Consider the following 19,954-nt stretch of genomic DNA (forward strand, 5'->3'; position numbering starts at 1 on the left):
ACCACCATTTAAAATTAAATGACAAAGTGTAAAAAACAAAAAAGATGGATACGAAAGCAGATAAATTATATTTTGTTTAAAAAAACAGCTTGAAAAAAATTCATCTGCATTAGACATACTTTTTTCTTCCCCAGAAAAGCTTCATTTGTTGGCTCTTTTCCACTCTAGTTTAGAACTTATTTACTTATTTACTTCAAAGGTATTTACTGAACTCCTACTGTATGGTAGGCACTAAGGATAAAATTGTAAACAAGGAAAAGGTCCTGTTCTGACAGCATTTATAGAAAATTTCAAACATATGCAAAAAGACATAATAGTATTGACACCCCAAATCGCTGCTGCCCAGCAAGACTGTTATTCATCTTTACCAAGTGGATCAATCTTGTTTGACCTATACCCCCATTCACTATCTCAGCATTCTCCACATTATTTTGAAGCGAACCCTAGAAAGCATATTAGTTCTTCTAAAATATTTCATTGTGTACATTTAGAACAAGTCCATTATCATATGTTTTAAAAACCATTAAAAAAATACCCGGTGTTCAAATTTTCAATTGTCTCAAATGCTTGCCTGTTTTTGTTTGCTTTTATGTTTAAATTGAGATCTAAATAAAGTTTATATGTTGTAGCTAGTTGATATATCTTAAGTCTCTTTTAATCCAAAGTTCTTCCCTCTAATTTATTTGAAGAAATGAGATTATTTGTTCTGTACGAGTTTCTACAGCAAGATTTTTATGATCATACTGCCCCCCTTCCCTGTGCAGTTTAATGTTCTTCTATCATCTGTATTTTTTTATAAACTGAGACTTGGATCTACAAAGAATTATTTTTTTGGTCTGTTTGTATTTTGGGGGCCAAGCTAGTTCATAGGTGACATTGTGATCTTTTATATACACATTTTTGAAAAATTGGTCCATTTATCATATTGACCTCAATTACCATTTCAAAGACATTTACCTTAATTTCTGGTGGACAATCTTTATCTTATCCACCTAGAGCATAAATGGCTTTTGCCAGTTAAGTACTTTAGAAATAAGTAAAAATCACCCTAGAGAAATATTCACTTTTGTGTTTCTTTGAGGAACAGCATCACAATGAAATAAAGACTCGGGTGATGTTTGCTTATTGTAAGTGGTAGGATAAGCTAGGAAGGATTCACCTGCCATCATTTTCTGTATCATTAGAAGCAATGAAAGTAGTTACAACAAATATTTATTGAGGATGGGACCTGTGTCAATGAACTAAAAGCTTTACATATAGTTTTCATAACTACCTCGTGAGGTTCAGTTAGTACCATCATTTTACAGGTGAGGAAACAGGAACAGAGTTTGTTAACTGCCCAAGACCACACAGCAAATACATGGCAGAGTTAGAATGAAACACAGGCAGTCCAGGCTCTAGAACGTGAGCTTTTAATTACCATGCTCATTCATTCATTCAAACTGTGGTTAAGATGTTGCGTTTAATAAAAATAAAAATGTTTTATATTTAATCTTCTCTTCAAGAAGACATAAAAAACAGGACACAAATACACACATATAACTATAATATGAAGGTAGGAAGTACTATGTTTCACAAAAGATGAAAACGAAAGTACTACTAAATTAGAGAAAGGAGAGATTACATACAGGAATTGAGAAGGGTGGATAGTGATCAGTGAAGGCTTAATGAAAGAAATTAGAGTTGCTCTAAGGCGGTGGTCTCTAACATTTTTGTCACCAGGGACCAGTTGCTCCTAAGATAATTTAATGCCTGATGATCTGAGGTAAAGCTGAGGTGGTGATGCTAGTGGCTGCCATCTACAGATGAAGCTTCGCTTGCTAGCCTACTGCTTATCTCCTGCTGTATGGCCCAGTTCCTAACAGGTATTGGTCCGAGGCTTGGGGTTTGGGAACCCCTGCTCTAAGGAATGTCTGTAAGTTTAACGGCCAGTATATGATACCCAGAAAAAAACAATTTTGTTGGTAGCACAACATACATGGTATAGTTTGGAACTACAACTAAGTGTCAAAACAGTGGTATATCTCTTTCTCATTTAAAGTGACTGCTCCCTAACTGTCCCTGAAAAAAGTACTTAAAGATAATTCTATATTTAAATGCAAATAGGCTTTTGTTGTAGATATACATCATTGACTTTTTGATGCTAAAGAGGAGCAATTTTCAGTGTACAGAATATTAAAATATTTGAAGGGAGATCCATAACAAAACCAAGATAGAAAATAAAAACAAAGAATCCACTTTTTACCCCACAAGCTTCAGAAAACTAAGTCATTATTATGACAAAACTATGCATCTGCTGACAACCAAGAAGAAAAGTTATTTAAATTCTTAAATATGTTCCATGTAACAAAAGCAATTTCTTACTGTCTTCTAGTCTTACTTTATGACAACCCATCTTTTTGACAACCCATTGTACCAACTGATATCAGCACTTTAAACTTGTTTTGTAACCCATATTTTCTGAGTTAATTAGAAATACTTTAAAAATTATTATTTCCTTTTGTGTTAAAGATTTAGAAATTACTATGTGTTAATACTGTACTGAGTTATGTTATTTAAAATATCAATTGACATAAAAATGGTAAAGTTCTGGCTGTTACACTCCAAATGTATTACATAAATCTATTAAATAGAATATCATTTAGAAAATCAAAAGTCTGTAAGGAAAAAATCCTAATTTCTAGTTGTAAAGATGGAAAAAAGACAAACATAAACTGGTAAATTATTATTTGTGGTTGAAACATAAATATTAATACACCTATTTTTCATTTTTCTAAACTATATTTAATTCATGTTAGAAAAAGATAAACTTGAAAAAGACAAGGTGACTGTAGATTTTTTTTTTCAAGAATCATATTAATATTAATTCCCAACTCTGACTCCCAACGAACACTCTGAAACTGATTTAAAATCTATATAGTTGTATGTTCATTATTCCTTTAGGATTTCTGACTGTGTTCCCAAACTTTAATTCTGAGAAAACGTTACAAAACTTTGTTTTTCTCCTTAACTCCTTCAAGGGTACACTTATGTTGTAATTTATCAGTAGATATTCTGTAGATTTTTAAGTTGCTATTCTGGCATTCTTAAATGTTTAATGAAGACTTGAAAAAAAATTTTTTTATTTGTAGTTTGACTATAAATTTCAAAATACTATGGTAAAAGTTGATTTAAAAGTCTGAAAGGGAACTGTTTTTGCCAGAACCTAACAGCTATCTGAACTATAAAACAGAAGTTATCTCTAAGCCTCTCCCGTTTTGAATTTTTTAAGTTTGAGTCAAACTGAGGACACCTGCCAGGGAGCAAGATTTCAACTGCTCCAGAGAATAAGTTTTGTAGTTTCTTTTATGCTTTCCAAATTAAGGAGGGAAGTAAGGAAGATTACATGGAGGTCAAAAAAATTACGGTGGGAATTGGATTACAGGATAGAAAACAAGATTACTTGCTCTCTTAAGGGTTAATACTCCTTTTGAGGGGTATTACTTCTGGTGTTTCAATGGTATATTAACCAGATACACAAGAACAATGGACAGGGCTGGCTTAAAACCTTTCACTAAAGAAGTTACAGGCCCGAGGCGTGACTACCCACCATGACCTGCCCGCTTAGGAATTTATGATCGAATCACCCTGTGAAGTTACTTTCAATAGAACCCTTTTTTTTCATCTGCAGTTCCCCCTTTTGGTCATAAGCAATCCAAAAGATGCATTAATGACAACCTTTTGCTTACAGTGTAGTTCCACAGCGCTAGAAAGGCTCATTCCTAAGAAGTCTCAGTATCAACGACGTCTTGCTGACTACTGGGGACGGGGCAATACTGTAACCATGGGATCTGAGTTGAGGCTGAAGTTTTCCAAAATGGGAAGGGTAGGTAAATGAAAGGCAGTCAGGTCTTATGGCCTTCATTGAGAAAAAACACTCTGAATCATTTTTATCTTGTGAACTATTATGATCCAAATCTTGCCTTCTGTCTCATTTTTCTGTATTTGGCATCTAGTATAACATTTACATAAGTCATGAGAAGAGTATTAACAGTTATCTTATACATATTTAGTAATCATAAACATTTGGACTAAATAGAAAACCCCAAAGAACAAGTGTAATTATTATAACTAATCTCTAAGCCTTTTATTAGATATCTAGAAGGTAACTGTTATAGAGATACAACATAGAGACAGACCTCTCACTAAGCTTTGACTGTTATATTTAGTCTCTAGCAGGTTACTCTTAAATGGATGGCAGCACATCATGAAGCAGGTCTGCTTTTTATCTTGATTCCACTATTTACTGGCTCTGTGTTTCTAAGCTGGTTTTTGTAGCATCTCTGTGCCTTTATCTGTCAAATGAGGAAAATATAACTAGTTCATTGTATTATGAGATAATGATAAATGAGATAATACAGGTGACCCTTGAACAATGTAGGGATTAGGGGTGCCGACACCCATGGAATTGAAAATCTGTGTATAAGTTTTGTCTTCCCAAAAACCACTAAGAGCCTACTGTTGATCAGAAGCCTTACCAATAACATAAACAGTCAATTAACACATATTTAATATGTTATGTATAATATACTGTATTCTTACAATAAGCCAGATAAAATAGTTATTAAGAAAATCATAAGAAAAACACATTTACAGTATTTATTGAAAAAAAAAAAAAATCTCCATATAAGTGGATCCAGCAGTTCAAACTTCTGTTGTCCAAGGGTCAATGTAGTATATATATATAATTGCTAGCACAGTGCCTGGCATACAGAAATGGTTCTTTGGATACAGTTTCTGAGAAAAGGCAATGTATCCATCTTTTTTCAGTTCTTTAGAAATATACCCTAAATGCTTACTTTATATCAAACATTTTGCTAGGAACCTTTGTGAACCGGGAAGCAAGGCAGTGGGAACAATACCACACACATAATTGATAAAAGCCAAAAAAGAAGTTAATGTTTCGAACCAACGTGGCATATTATATTTATTTGCAGAATAAGGATATAAGCAATAAATGTACTATTTTTACAAGAAGTAGATCTGAAGAAACAATCATTTTAATATGGTTGGCTGACAATTATTAAGACTAAAAAAATATAGAAGTTCCCATTGGAGACCATTTTCAACTTTCATCTCTTAAAACAAGTATTTTAAGTTATTCAGTAACAGCAGTAGTAATATATTTTCTTAAAACTGTATTTTAATTTACAAAAAAGGTTTTAGGACTAATTTTAAAATATAGGCAAGTTTATTTTACCAACCACGGCATTTCAGTAATCCAAAATCATCTTTGAGCCTAATAACAGCAAAACTTACACTATAAACTTTATAAAAGCAATTACATATTGGTAGTTCAATATTGAACTTCCATCTGGACAGAACTAAGAATGAAATAGTAGAACAGAATGCATATGATATAATCACTCTAGAGGAAAAGTAGGAATGGCCAAATGTCTAAGAGATTTACATTCCGCATTCTGTACAAAACCCTGGAGTAGAATCATTCTTTACCACACAGAGGATCTATAAGCTTTTTCACAAGAAAATAAGATATGTTATTTATTCACTTTTTTGCTATAGAATGGTAAACACACAGGTTAAGATTTAACACCCTAAACCTTTTGGAAACAGAGCACTAAGCAACTGCCATATAATTCATTCAGGTATTACTTCTAGGCACTGTACTAGCTACAAATAGTCAAACACTGTGGTTTAAAGCACATACCTTCATAGGTTTCAGGAGGTAATAAAATCAGTAATTCATAAAGCCTTTGCCTATAAATTACTGACGGTGTTTTCAGAGGACTTCCATATGTTTTTAGTATTGAAGAAAGCCTTAAAATAAAACAGAAAATATATCTTAAGTATGTAATTGAACAGGTTGATATAGAAACATAAAACAGCGATACATATTATTAGTTAACATTAGTGAGGCTTTTATTTAATTTTTAAAAATAAGGTGTGATAAGAGAAATCACAAGAAGGACACCATTAAATCATTTTGCTATCTTTTCTATCACACTTCATAAAATAAAACTATATATTCAGCTAAAATTTTAAAGGCTCTAAGTATTTTGTATAGAAAATGAAAATTACTAAATTCCAAAATTTACAACTTGGCAGTTAAAAAAACTAAAGTCTATTATGGTAGAAAAGGAATCAGCCACAGAAATAAACAGGAGACAGAAATATCTAAGAGAAAAATCCAAATGTTCACTAGAAACTTCATCTGGAATGTCATCATCTATTAATGAATCATCACAATATACAAAATCATAAAACAAATTCTCTTTTAATAAAGCACAAGCTGAGCCAATGTTTCCCCAAAAGTTCTATTCACATATCACCTCCTTTTTTTTTACCTGTCTTCTTTCTCTTTCATGTATTCTTCTTTATCTTCTGTTTATTCTCACTATTGGTATTAAGCCATTTTACAAATATTTAATCATCTAACAAATATTTATTACATGATTACTATTCTTTGCAAGGTACCATGTTATCAACTGGAGTATGGTTTTTATCTCTTTTAGCAATACAGAAATTCAATAAAATTACTTTTAATATAACACTGGAATAAATCCAGTAAACTGTCATGTCATGAAGTTTCCAGGCATTCTAAGAAATTCTGGCAATATTTACACATTTGCATTTTCTAAAAAACTACTGCTTGCTATTTCTAGGGTCTAGAAAAGTTACATTTTGATTTGTCATTTTATTAAAAAAGAAGTTGGTTTCATTTTATATTGTTTATCTCAGTAAACAACATACAGAAAACATTTATAAACCTGGGCAGAATTTTTTTGTTATGGAAGTTAGGAATAAATCCACTGCATTTTTGTATTTTTCTAAAACCAGATGAGAAAATTACACCTGACATATGAAAACTATTTTAATTATATTGACAACGTTAAAAAATCTTACAACATTCATTTGGCTTAGATACAACTGAATTTTGTCCAGAGAGGTGTATTTTTTTTTTTTTTTTAAGAAAGTAACATGAATAGAACAAAATAAGAATTTAGGAATGCATTCCTAGAGGTTTCTGTTTCTATTAGGAGGGTAGGTTAGAGTCTCTGAAAAGCTTTCTTGCTATGAATACACTTGGATCCCAGTTTAAAGATAATTTGCATTGTGAGGCTTTGCAGAAAGTGACCTTTCCAAGGCCAACTCCCCTTCATCCCAAACAAACATAAAAAGCATGAAGCAAAATATGGGCTGAAATGAGGGTGGGAACACAAATGCTGATACCAACGCATAATCCAAATGCAAGGCAGAGGTGATAAAGTGGGGTCTCTTGGAGGGGGTTAAAATGGTCCCAAGTGCTGGAATAGGCAAAGGCATATCAGATTAAACCTAGCTCAAGAAAGAATTAGTAAACTGAAAGAGAGAGAGCTGAAGAAATCACCCAGAATGCAGCAGAGAGAAAAGGAGAAAAAAAATAGAAAAAAATTAAGAAGCATGAAGACAAAATGAAAAGATCTAAAATTTGTCTCATCACAACCCCAGAAGGAAAGCCAAAAGAGAATGGGAGACGGGCAAAAGAGAATGGGAAACAGGCGATATTTGAAGAGATAACAGTAACAAAACCATAAGTCTAACACTATTCCACACGTTTAGAAACTTAAAAACTTACTTCTGAACAAATCAAAGAAATGATGATGAAATGTTAAAATACTTAAAACTGAATAAAAATAATACATATTAATACTTTAAGGATTCAGCAACTGGGACCTTAGAGAGAAATGTATTGCCTTAGTTTATATTAGGAGAATTAAGAGAAATTCAATGAGCTAAGCATTCAAATTAGGGATTAGAAAAAGAACACGAATTTAAGAATGCAGAAAGGAATAATAATTAACAAAGCAGAAAACAAATTCAACATAAGCAAAGTTATTCTTTATATAGATTAATAAAACAGATATGCCTCCCGTGAGATGGATCAGAAAAATAAAAGAGAAGTCATAATGAAATTTTATCAGGAATGGAGAAAGGGACATTATAGATATAGTAGAAATTAAGAAAATAATACTAAAAACAGCTTCAATTAAATATTATATGGCAATCAAAGTGAATGAACTTACACGTAGATGAAATTTAGAAACATAATGTTCAGTAAAAAAAAAAGAACCGGGAAAAAAATTTAAAAAATGAAATGTTAAAAAAAATAAACAGCATGATATCATTTGCTTGATTAAAACCAAGCACGACTAAACAATGTACAACTTAGAGAAACATATATATGTGATACACTTTTTAAAAATGCAAGGAATGACAACTGTAAAATTCAGGATAGTGATTACCTCTAAAGAAAGGCAGAAAGAATGGTATGAGAGAGGAGCACACAGATAACTTTAATAGTATTGTTAATGTTCCAGTTCAGGGGTAGCTAAATCCGACCCACTGTCTATTTTGTAAACACAGCCACGTTCATTCACTTACAGGTAATCTACGGCTGCTTTTGAGCAACAACGACGGAGTTGGGCAACAGAGACTACATGGCTCGCAAGTCTAAAATTTTACTGTCTGGTTCTTTACAGCAAGCATTTGCTAACCCCTGCTCTGGTTGTGTTGGATTCACAAGTATTCATTCTATTATTATGCTTTATAACTTGTATCTTAACTGTATTTTTCTGTACATATAAAATTTTTCTGTGTTATATTATTAAATGCTTTGTGGACTTTCTCTAATTACAGCATTTTATTAATTTTGAAATTAAAACTGGATTTTCTGTTTTCTTATATATGTGTAAGTCAAACGTATGAAAAATATAACAAAAAATGAAACTTTTAGCAAAGCATCTGGTTCTTATGAACACAGAATAGCACTAACAAACCAGTAAAATGCATACCTGAAATGGTTAACAGGCTTAACATTTAATTTCTTGTTAAATCTGACTGTATGGAAGACACATTATCCACCAAGTAACTGTCTTTCCCTTTTAATATGTTTTCCTTTCAAGATCCTAGCCTAAAAAAAAAGAATCACATAACTAAATATTTGCCTTCCTCTGCAAAAAGAAAATCATTCACCGACCATAGAAAATTGGCCTTATTATTGTACTTAAAAGACATTATGTAATCAGAGGGTAACTGGTTGCTATTAAAATTTTTTATCCAATCTAAATAGCAGATCCTTACTGGGTTAGCAAATCCACAGCACAAGGAAGTGGTGGAAGAAGACGCTGAATTACTTCCTCAGTAAGGAGATCACCACAGTGGGAAACAAAGCTCTTGATGGCTGAAAAACAGAACAGACTTACATGGCAGAGTGTAATGAACCATGGAAAAAGCATTCAATTATGTTACAACAGTTGCATTTTTGTCAGAGGAATAAAGAAATGTGCTAAAAAAAAAAAAAAATCTTGAAACTCTAGTATAAAAAAGAAGCTAGTGTTTTCCATCTCGAATCAAACTAAAAAAACTTCCTAGCATCACTTTAAGAGGTTAACAACCAAGTTAACAGAATGTTTCTTTCCTTGGATTTTACTCAGCCCTTAAATTCAGAAGTGGAAGGATAAATGATCTTAGGCCTTCAAGTTTATCAGTTCTCTACTAGTTCTGCAGAACCGCAATGACTTTTGAGTTAGCATGTTAGAGTTCTATAAATGTTACTTGGCACACATAAGTTTTTATAAGGATTTATTTCATATATAGGATAAAATGACTATTTTAAAGGTAGATTGAGTTTTGAGATTACTTTCAAAATTGTTTTTCTTTTGAGTAAAAATGCCATGAATAAACAAACAAAACCGAAATCAATGCTTTCATGTCTTTTCAGAGATCCCATGCTTCCTTAGCTCAAGTTTCCATAGTGGATACTATTTTTTAATGATCTATATATTATAAAGGATACAACTTTCATATAAAAAACAAAATGGAAACATGCTTAATCAATGTTAATTAAACGCAACCCTAGTATTTCTGAAAAGTATGCTTACTTAAGACAAAGCAATCCTGACATTTCTCAACTACACTTTATCTAATATATACATGCATTCACTATCTTAAGAATGAGAAGTCTAAAATTTGCTTTATTACATTACACCTTTGCTATAATCACCAACTAATCGATTATATTCAATTATAAAAAATCACCAGAAGCAGATACCACGCCCTCCCCCCGCCCCAAATTAAACATACAAGTGTGTGTAAAGTTAAAAGAGTGGGAAAAGCCAAAAGAAAGGGAAAGAAAAGACTAAACTCAACCTACCAGAGAGCGCACCAGCTCGTCCTTCTAAGGTTACCTGCCATGTAAATGAATCTCCTCGGCTCTTTTCTGTTTCTAGATCTTTAGGAGAAACCGGGAAGACACACTTCCACAACAGCAGAACTCGAGCAAGGTGATGACTGACAACTGCGGGACCTGTAATTTATTGAACTTATCACTTACAAAAGAACCCAAAGTGCTTGCTCTTTAAGACATTATTAATAAGCAGGAACTTCCCTCTTAAAGTCAACATATTTTAACCCACTACTGGAATACATTCTCCTTTTCTTACCTCCTGGTTCCAACAAATTTACTACTGAATGAATGATTATGTGAAAGCATTGGAGTACAGAGGAAAAACAAGGAACTAGCAAATAGTTAAGTGTGGGCTCTGGCATCAGCTTTTCACAATTGCTGAGACCTCTTTGAGATTGAGTTTCTTTTATCTATAAAATGAAGCCAGTACCACCTGCACTGCTTGTCTCCTGGGGTTTGTCTTGATCCAAATGATAGTGTACTCTAAAGTAGTCTGAAAAACTGTAACATACCATATAAATGCAAGATACTACTGTTTTGGTAACAAATAATATGGAATTCTAACTTTTGATAATTATTCCAGGCCAAATATCAGATGTAACAAATCTGAATGGATTTTTTTCCTTAAAGATTTCCAAGCAACATAATTTAGAACTAAGGAATCATGAATACACAAAGCCAGTAATGAAAGGCAATGTATAATAATAGTATTTTATTTGCCAGCCTTATCGGTTAAAAAAAAAAAAAAATAGAAAGTATAAAAATCAAAACCTACAGCTTTTATTCCCATGTAATTATCTTAAAGTTCTCCTGTAAGTACTCCCTACTTCTATTCCCATGTTCTGCTGACTGTATGTTTTTCTTCTGCAGTATGACAGCATAGCAGATCTGAAAAGAGACCACCTAAGTTAACATCCTGGCTCCATCCACTTGCTGTATAAACTTAAATAAGTTACTTAACCTTTTTGCACTTCAATTTCCTCATCTATATAATTGGGGATAACAACAGTATTTACCTCATTGGATGGTTTCTGAGACTTATATGAGTTTATATACATAAGAAGTACAGTGTTTGACTCATGATAAGCATTTATATAATGGTTGACAGTTATGTAATTATCATTCAAAAACTGCCTTATTTGCATATGAGGAGGCGAGCCTAATGGCAAGATGAAGAGGTAACTGCAAACCAATTTTATTAATGCATGCAATTTATAAATTAAAATATAATTAATTTTTTGATTTTTCTTCTAACTTGCTTTTTAAGAAGAAGCCATTGCTAATCCCTATAGCAAAATAAGACTAATTCAACACTCTCTGCTCACTACTTTCTTTGATAAAGTAAAACTAAGAAAACCCCTAAAATTTGAATCAGATAAGGAAATCAGAGTCAGGCAATTAAGAATAAGTGATTATAAGAGGTTTGTGTGCCTGAGTGCACAAATGCACACCAGCACACTCTTACACCATGAGCCATGGGAATTTAGTCAGATAGGAAAAAAAAAACTGTGGAGTCACTGACAATACCAATAGTGGACAAAAGTTTCATAGATATTTGCCATTATACTCTAAGATATCTTACTAACTCAATAGTGAACAATGTAGCAGCTCCTTCCCAGAGAAGTATCAAGATGTCATTTCAAAGACATATATGAACTAAGTTAATAAAAATGACTTTATGGTAATTACACTGTGAAAATGTAAACAAGAGTAAGTTTATTCATATCAAGAACAACGTTGTATGTAACAAAGACTTTATGAGCCACCTATAAATCTTCGTAAGGTATGTAGGTATCTGTAGGTGAATCAAAGTTAGATAAACTGACATCAGATAAACTGGGAAGTATAGCACAAAAGGTTAAAAATGTTGTAGTTCACATTTGAGGAATGTGGTCTATTTGAGTTAATATTACTTCAGAATAGTGAATATATTAAAAACAATGGAAATTTTAATGGTGAAGGAAATGCTGAAAAAGCAAAAGAGGTGTTAAAACTGCACAGCAAAAATAAAGCACTCAGACTGTCATCTAATACCACTTCCCACAAAAAAGGAATCAAGGCTCATTGGAGAGAGGAGCCTGGTTGCGAGCCTGGGACAGGAAATGTACAATGTAAAAGCTGCGACATCTTGCCATGCCATAAACAAACATGTTATCAAAGAATACTAGGCTCATGTTAAAATTACACATATACCAACCTGAAGGGACTCCCACTAACTAAAGGTGAGACAATTTGAGGATCAAAAGAAATAATGGCTGCAATGGACTGAAACATAAATATAGAAAAATTCTATAAGTTGATAATGATATTTAATAGCAAAACCTTACTGATCCCCTTTAAAAGTTGCTTGGATACCAGCAACACATTCTAGAAATTATAATAAAGGGAAATAACAATGCATAAGAAAATAGTATAAACCCCAAGAAAACACAGTAATAAAACATTAATTTACATTTTAACTCTTTTTTATGTTAATTATGAATATGCAACGATATATGATGTACTAATTTCTTTTTTAAAGTAGAAAGGATCTCATAGTCTTCTTCCAATGGAAGAAGGTTTTGATATGGCCAAAAGCAAATAAAAGTTTGACCACATTATTTCCATAATATTGTGAAATGATGACCTATGCCGGGGCCATTAAACATTTTTGACTTTGAAAGCCATATGGTCTCTACTGTAATTACTCAATTCTGCTTCACCAGTGCCTAAAGGCCACAGATAATACATAAACAAATGACTGTTGTAGTGCTCTAATAAAACTTTATTTATAGACACTGAAAACTTTCATATAATTCTCATGTCACAAAATACTTTTTTAACCATTAAAAATGTAAAAATAATTCTTAGCTCACAGGCTGTATAAAATAGGTGGCAAGTCAAATTTGCTCCATAGGATGAACCCTGATCTAGTCCAATAAATCTCTTTAATCACCTCAAGAACATTACTTAAAGTGGTTTTTCATTTATGATTCTTATTTTAATTTAAGCTCCTTTTAGGTCAAATTACTTCAGAGGTGTCAAAAGGATTGGTCGAATCCATCCAGTTTTATGTCCTAGCAATAAATCACATAAATATAAAGACTTAAAACATAACTTTAATAAAATAATAAAATTGAGTTTCAAAGTTAAAGGATATAACTGTAATAGTCATGATCAAAAAATGCGTATTGATTTTTAATAAATATACTTTAAATGAGTCCTATCCCCTTCAATGTAACTACCTTATTGGTGTTACTATTCTCACAATAATTACAGAAATGGACTCACAGGCTATGTGTGATATGTTCTCTTGCCTATCCTTATGATATGGAAAATTTTTTTTACCTCTGAAGATGGATATGAATGATTTTTGGAAAAGCCAGAGTTATTCAAAGTTAAGCCTGAAAGATGACCAAACTGGCTTATCCTATTTAAGGCTCATAAAATGGTCTTGAAGAGAATTTCAAATATCTGAAAACGTTTTGAGGAATGTAGTAAGGATATGGCTTCTTAAGGTGACTGATAGAAGACAAACATTTGTTGCTAGTATCCAAGCAACTTCTAAAGGGGATCAGTGAGGTTTTGCTATTAAATATCATTATCAACTTATAGAATTTTTCTATATTTATGTTTCAGTCCACTGCAGTCATTATTTCTTTTGATCCAAGACATATTAAAAGTTAGTCTTGTCAAACCATTCAACACAATATTTTACATTCAGAAAATGCAAAGTAGTTCATAGTTATGTAAACCTTCCACAAGAATGTTACCTAATGTCATCAGAGCAGCAATCAACAACCATCCGGCTTGTGTGCGCTGAGCTGAAAGGCGACTGTTTTGAGCAGCAGAACACAGCAAATCTTCCGCTAATGTCATAATAATCTATTTACATATAGAAGAACAAGGCAAAAAAAAAAAAAAAAAAAAAAAAAAAAGCTTATCAGTTTATAGGTAGGTTACTGGACAAATGACGGCCACTAATAGTTTCTTGAAAAATTAACTCTTAGATGTAATAAATGTAAATAATAAAGGACATTCATGTAGACTATACCATAGGACAATGTCAAATAGAAAACTATAAAAAAATAAATTTTCAAGGTTAAATATTGGCATATCAGATTGCACAGAGCAACACTATAATCTTTGTAGAGCATATGTGACAACATTGCACAACTGTTCAAGTTTAGTTATACAGAATTTGAGTTTATTTTTAGTTTTAGGCAACTATGTTAGATTTGTAGCTACCAGAGAAATTCTCAGTATAGAAATCTCCCTTTTTAAAATTTTGCATACCATTTTGATATCTGAGTGGCTGATAACTGTCTTTCCAGAGGCAGTATATCATAGATGTTAAAGTTCTCAAAATAATCTCATATTGAAGTAAGTTTCACAGTAGCATAAAATTCATTAAAATGACATATTTTAAAAGTCTATGAAATATGCAGACTTATAAAACAAGTGAGAGGAAATCAGTTGTTTCACATTTATGAATAATACATACTTATACAGTTCAAAGGCCAATAGGTATCTAATGTCTGAGAAGACATCTCTGTTACCAATGACCTCTCGAAAAGCAGCAAGTATTATGAATTGTTATATGTTTTCTAAAGAGAAAGGTGAGTGGATTTTAATCCAACCAACCAACTACTACTAACTTAGGACCACCTGCAGTTTATATGGTCAATGGATAACACTTGAAAACTGCGAACAAAACAAACCAATCCTGCATGCTTAAACCACTAAGATGTGAGGATACTAAATTTAACTAAACACATACAATGGCAATTCTTTGCTTAGCAAAATGAGATGTTTGTTTAGAATATAACTAAAATAATAAATGAATAATATTACCTCCTGAAGTTGTCAACCACCACATACTGTAATACTCAATAAAAAAGACACAGGAATGACAAAGAAATAAAGTGGTAACTTATTTTTTAAAAAATGCTTGTATATGCGTGAAGCTCAGGTTATGAGGGCTTTCACTGTGAAACAATAATCTCTGACAACTTGCAATTCATGGCTATTCAAAAAAACCCCAAAATTCTCACATTATGCTTTGTCTATTTTGCATTCTGTATTTCATTAAAAATTTTTCTTTAGTTCCTTTAAAATTCTTTGTACATTAAAACTGGGTTATTTAGTCACTATGTTCTAGGTCATTTATTGGTTTGAAAGTGCTACATTCAAAAGCACTAAATTTATCCAGAAAACCATATTTTTGAGTAGCAATGCAATTTTGGGGGAACATTTTTTTTTTTAGTATTATGAACTTATGGGATTTTATATTTTTAGTGTGTTTCAATCCACTGTTGACATTATTATTATTATTATTATTATTATTTTTGACGCACACATTATCTCATCTTTGGCCAGTAGGAGCCCCTTGTTATTTCCTGTATCCTATAAAAGTGATTATTTCCTTGCTTTCTGGCATGATAAGATGTTCCAGGCTTATCCTGTGCATTCCCTACCCCGGACCTGGCACAGCCACTCTTTGATGAAGCTCTGTTTCCTTTTTACTTGGAAGTGGTATTTAGAGCCATAACCTATTCACTAGGGGTTGTTTCTACTACTTCGTTGTCATTGCTTTTAGGTCTTTTCACTGGACAGAGGATATAAATATTTTTAAAAACAGGAAATTATAAGTTCATAGTAATATTTTCAATTCAAATTTAACATACTGGGCTTTTACTTAACTTTCTTGATTCTACAGCTATAGCTCTTTTAATAATATGGAATCTTGGTTCCAAAGAACATTTCATCTACTTTATCTTACAATATGTAATTTCAAAATAATATCACCCATAATATTACTAACTATAAAATTACTAAATGAAGTTTAAAATTTGTTTTGCTGCTCCATTTTTATAAAATTTGTTTTATAAAATGCTCCATTTGTCCTATAAAAAATTATTTTAAATGCACTTCTATAGCAGAGCTAAATATATACCAAAATAAAGCCTTCAGAAACAAATTCTGTCACTAAATGGAGATACTTCTAACAAAAAAACCACAAAAAGCACACCTGTTTTAGTGGCACATCTGTTTTAGTGTGGATAAGACATTATTCAACCATTTCTTCCTTTTTCACAGTAATTATGTTGATAGCATTTAACACTTTAGTACAGCTGATTTCTCAGAAATTTGTCCTGAATGGTTTTGATACACAAGAAGATTATGATGTTTTTAGGAAAAACTTAAAATATCATTACTATATATATGGAAAATGATATCATTACCTTGCCCTTTCTGTGAGGAATTCCTAAAGGACAATGTTTCACCGCTCCCAACAAAGCTGCCACAGCAAAACTAAAGCCAGTCACTGCTTCGGGTGAAGACTTAAGTACAGTAAGCCGTTCCAGGCAACGGTCTAAGAGAGGTGTGAGATATGAAGGTAATGCCACAGCAATGCAGTGTAAACACCAAGCAGCTGCTAGTCGAACAGAAATGCTAGGATGCAGGATAACTGAAATGACACTGTCAAGAATGCCTGAAAGGATAGAAAAAAACAAACGATGACTCAGCTACATGATAAAACTCACTTAGCTGTAAAACAGTCAAAAGAATAAGTAGCAACATGAATATAATATATATTACTTTATCAAAGCTACATCAGAATACAAAAAATAAGTGATAATTATAAATATTTTTTGTATCCAAGAAATAGTCTTCTAATATATAGCATGAAAACTGACTTAAATTAAGTCAGTACACAAAAGAAAAATTATATTTCCTAAAAGTTAATGTTCTGTTCACTTTATTTTGAGACCATTATATGGTACTAGCAATTAAAAATTATCAATAAATAACAAAAGCACCTTAAGAAGAAATGTTACACTACTCTCCATCCTTCTTGTTTTTAAATCCCTTCTGGCACACTTATCTACATAATTAGTATACCTCCTATTTACCATATTGCTCTTATTTGAGAACAAAATGTTAAACAATCTCAAGAATTTGCTAGGTCATCAATAGACTACTAACTACAAAGAATACCACTAAGAAAAAATCTACATTGTGAAATTTCAACACACACCTTCATCAAAACAGTTCATGTCAATTGCTACTTAAATAATAAGCATCCTGGGATAAATAGTTGACAAACAAAATATAATGTAAAGCTTCATTCCACAGGAAATGTGTATCACAGTCAAAGGACAAAAATGATTTAAAAAGTGATTAAATAAAAGAAACCAGCCACAACAGACCACATACTGTATGATTTCATTTATATGAAACGTCCAGAATAGGCAAATCCATAGAGATAGAAAGTAAATTCGTGGTTATCGGGGGCTGTGGGAAAAGGAAATGTGGAGTGACTGCTAACTGGGTGCAGGACTTTTTGGGATAATGAAAACACTCTGGAATTAGATAGTGGTGGTAGTTGCACAACTCTGTGAATATACCAGAACCACTGAATTGTATACTTTAAGTATAAAGAGTGAACTTTTATAGAATGTGAATTATCTCTCAAAGTGATCTAATAATTTTCAAAAAGAGAAAGAAAGAAAATAGGTTGCCTGAAAAGATCTTCAAGGAAGTGAATTACCTGTACCATAAAGAAATGAATGTTTTCACTGCAGATGAGAGATGTGAGTTCAGGTTTACTTCTCAGTTTTTCCATTATCTTAAATATCTCCAGAAAGGGAAACAAAGGAGGGGGAGGTATAGAGAACAATCTTTAATTGCAAAAGCAAAACAACCCCTCGAATATATACATATTTTCAATAATCTTGATCATATATATTTCGCAAATCATCTCTAACAAATCTATAGTGGAATTATAATAAATGAGCTATATGAAGGAGATTTCCTTGTTTAGAGTGAAAGTAAAAACAAGGTATTCTCACAAATCACAACAACAGATACCTGCACTTGGATCCTGCAGCAAAGGTGCACCTGTGGTGCCGAGACTGTGTATGAGATTTCCAAGTTCTTGTAAAGCACACACAAGCATATGCTGGCTGGCTGCTACATCTGTGGAGCCGAGTCGGGTTTCCAAGTTACCGTCACTCATCATGGCATCTGACAAAAGTATAAGAATTAACTATGCATCACTGTTTTGTTAAAATATAGAGGGTGAGTGTTAGGAGTAGAAAAGTATAAAAGCAAAAATTAATACCTCCACTTAATCTGTATGAAACTCATATGACAGTAACTGAAATACTAAAAAGGGAACTTGCATCAATAGAGAAAAAATTGAACGAATATAAATGATTCAGTTCAAGAAACGTGACCATAGACCCCTTATTACTCTTTTAGCAAGTGGTACTGAAAGAGAGAACTCATGGAAAACTAAAAAATATTCCAATTTTACTGCTACACAAGAAAAGCAGAGCAGACTTAAAACAGTACCGGAACTGAGATAAACTAATTGTTTCAAAAACAATGTATCAACTTCTATAGGAAGATCATGGATTCTGATAAACTATTATCAACAGCCTTTAAGATTTGTACATATATATAATAATTAACAAGTCAGATAACTTACATCTCATCAATATATTTACTGCTTTACCCTGAAATAATTGATGTCTATTATTAAAGTTTTTTTTTTTTTTTAATATAGTACTATAACAGTAGCTTTTCACTGTTAAAACAGATTGTCTTAGCAGATCCATACCCACAACTTTCTTTAACTTCCAGATAGCCTGGCAAATATCCTTGGCAGCAGCAATTTGAGCCTTTTCTCCAAGAAGGCCTCCTATAGTAGCTCGAAGAATAAATGAAACACAACGGCGACCGCAGACAGCATCAATCTGAGTTTGGGTGACTTTAGGGTGTGACTGTGACACAAGGCTTAGAATATGAGAAAGAAAAGCAGCAAAATTTTTCTCTAGCCATGCTCCTCCTAGTGTTGAAACAAATACCACATAAGCCTAAAAAAGAAAGGAGTTTTATCTTCAAAATGAAATAATTTCAATTCTATATTAATATTTTCTCCTGCATGAAATATGCAGAATTTATTAATATTTCTTTTATTCCTTTCTCATTTACAGCCACTTACCTACATAAATGCAGTATAATTTTTTTCTTTGTTAAGCCAAAACTGAAGTTTGCAGTCTTTCAACTGAGACTTCATTTATACTGCCTGTTTTATTTTGGCCAGAGTTAAAAGTTTCAGGATAGTCAGCATAGCCAGCTAATATGTAAAATATGTCTGTGGCTTCTCTGAACAAAGAATTCATATTCTGAACAAGAAAACCCAAATCAAATATATGAACACACTGTAAGAATTAACTGTGTTCCAACATCATAACTTTTAAAGGACTTTACAGTGATGAATTACTGTTATTTATTTTCAAGAAAGTTAACAATTTATCTTACTCTGGAGATACAAAGACAGTAATTTTCTTATGTAATGTTTTTAAAAACACATAGTTTACAATTATACTGGAACATCTTACACTTTCATGAAGTCTAATATTATATAGTATAAAAAACAATGAGGACAAGTGTAAATTAAAAAAAATATGTTTACTTTGAACCATCATGGCATTTAGAAAACAATTCGGGAAAGAATGCAGAGACCTCTGTTTTATTCTAAAATACTTTTCCCAGGGTTTAGCTTTTTAAATTTTGTTTAGGACCAAGAATTTAAGCACTTAAGTAAATAACATGCTGTAATATTTACTTAGGAGTTGAAACCATATAAAATAGAAATACAATACTGTCCACCACGTTGAATAATATGTACCTAATTGCTTAAACTTGAACTGTACAAGCACACATAAACACGATGGA

General features: G+C 32.1%; 1 protein-coding gene across 11 annotated transcripts in view; it reads right to left on the reverse strand.

Moving 5' to 3' along the window:
- The window catches only part of HEATR5A (HEAT repeat containing 5A), an 88,215-nt gene that overhangs the window by 44,959 nt on the left and 23,302 nt on the right, over positions 1-19,954 (reverse strand). For all 11 annotated transcript variants that reach the window (XM_039870493.1, XM_039870484.1, XM_039870490.1 and 8 more), the window contains 7 exons: positions 18,834-19,089; positions 18,080-18,235; positions 16,450-16,700; positions 13,978-14,089; positions 10,193-10,345; positions 9,121-9,220; positions 5,708-5,817 (listed from right to left, as the gene is read on the reverse strand). In XM_039870493.1, the coding sequence (XP_039726427.1) occupies positions 5,708-5,817; positions 9,121-9,220; positions 10,193-10,345; positions 13,978-14,089; positions 16,450-16,700; positions 18,080-18,235; positions 18,834-19,089 (1,138 nt within the window). The remainder of the gene's footprint in view (positions 1-5,707; positions 5,818-9,120; positions 9,221-10,192; positions 10,346-13,977; positions 14,090-16,449; positions 16,701-18,079; positions 18,236-18,833; positions 19,090-19,954) is intronic.

This window comes from Pteropus medius, unplaced genomic scaffold (assembly GCF_902729225.1).
Source record: "Pteropus medius unplaced genomic scaffold, Ma_sr-lr_union100, whole genome shotgun sequence".
NCBI lineage: Eukaryota > Metazoa > Chordata > Mammalia > Chiroptera > Pteropodidae > Pteropus > Pteropus medius.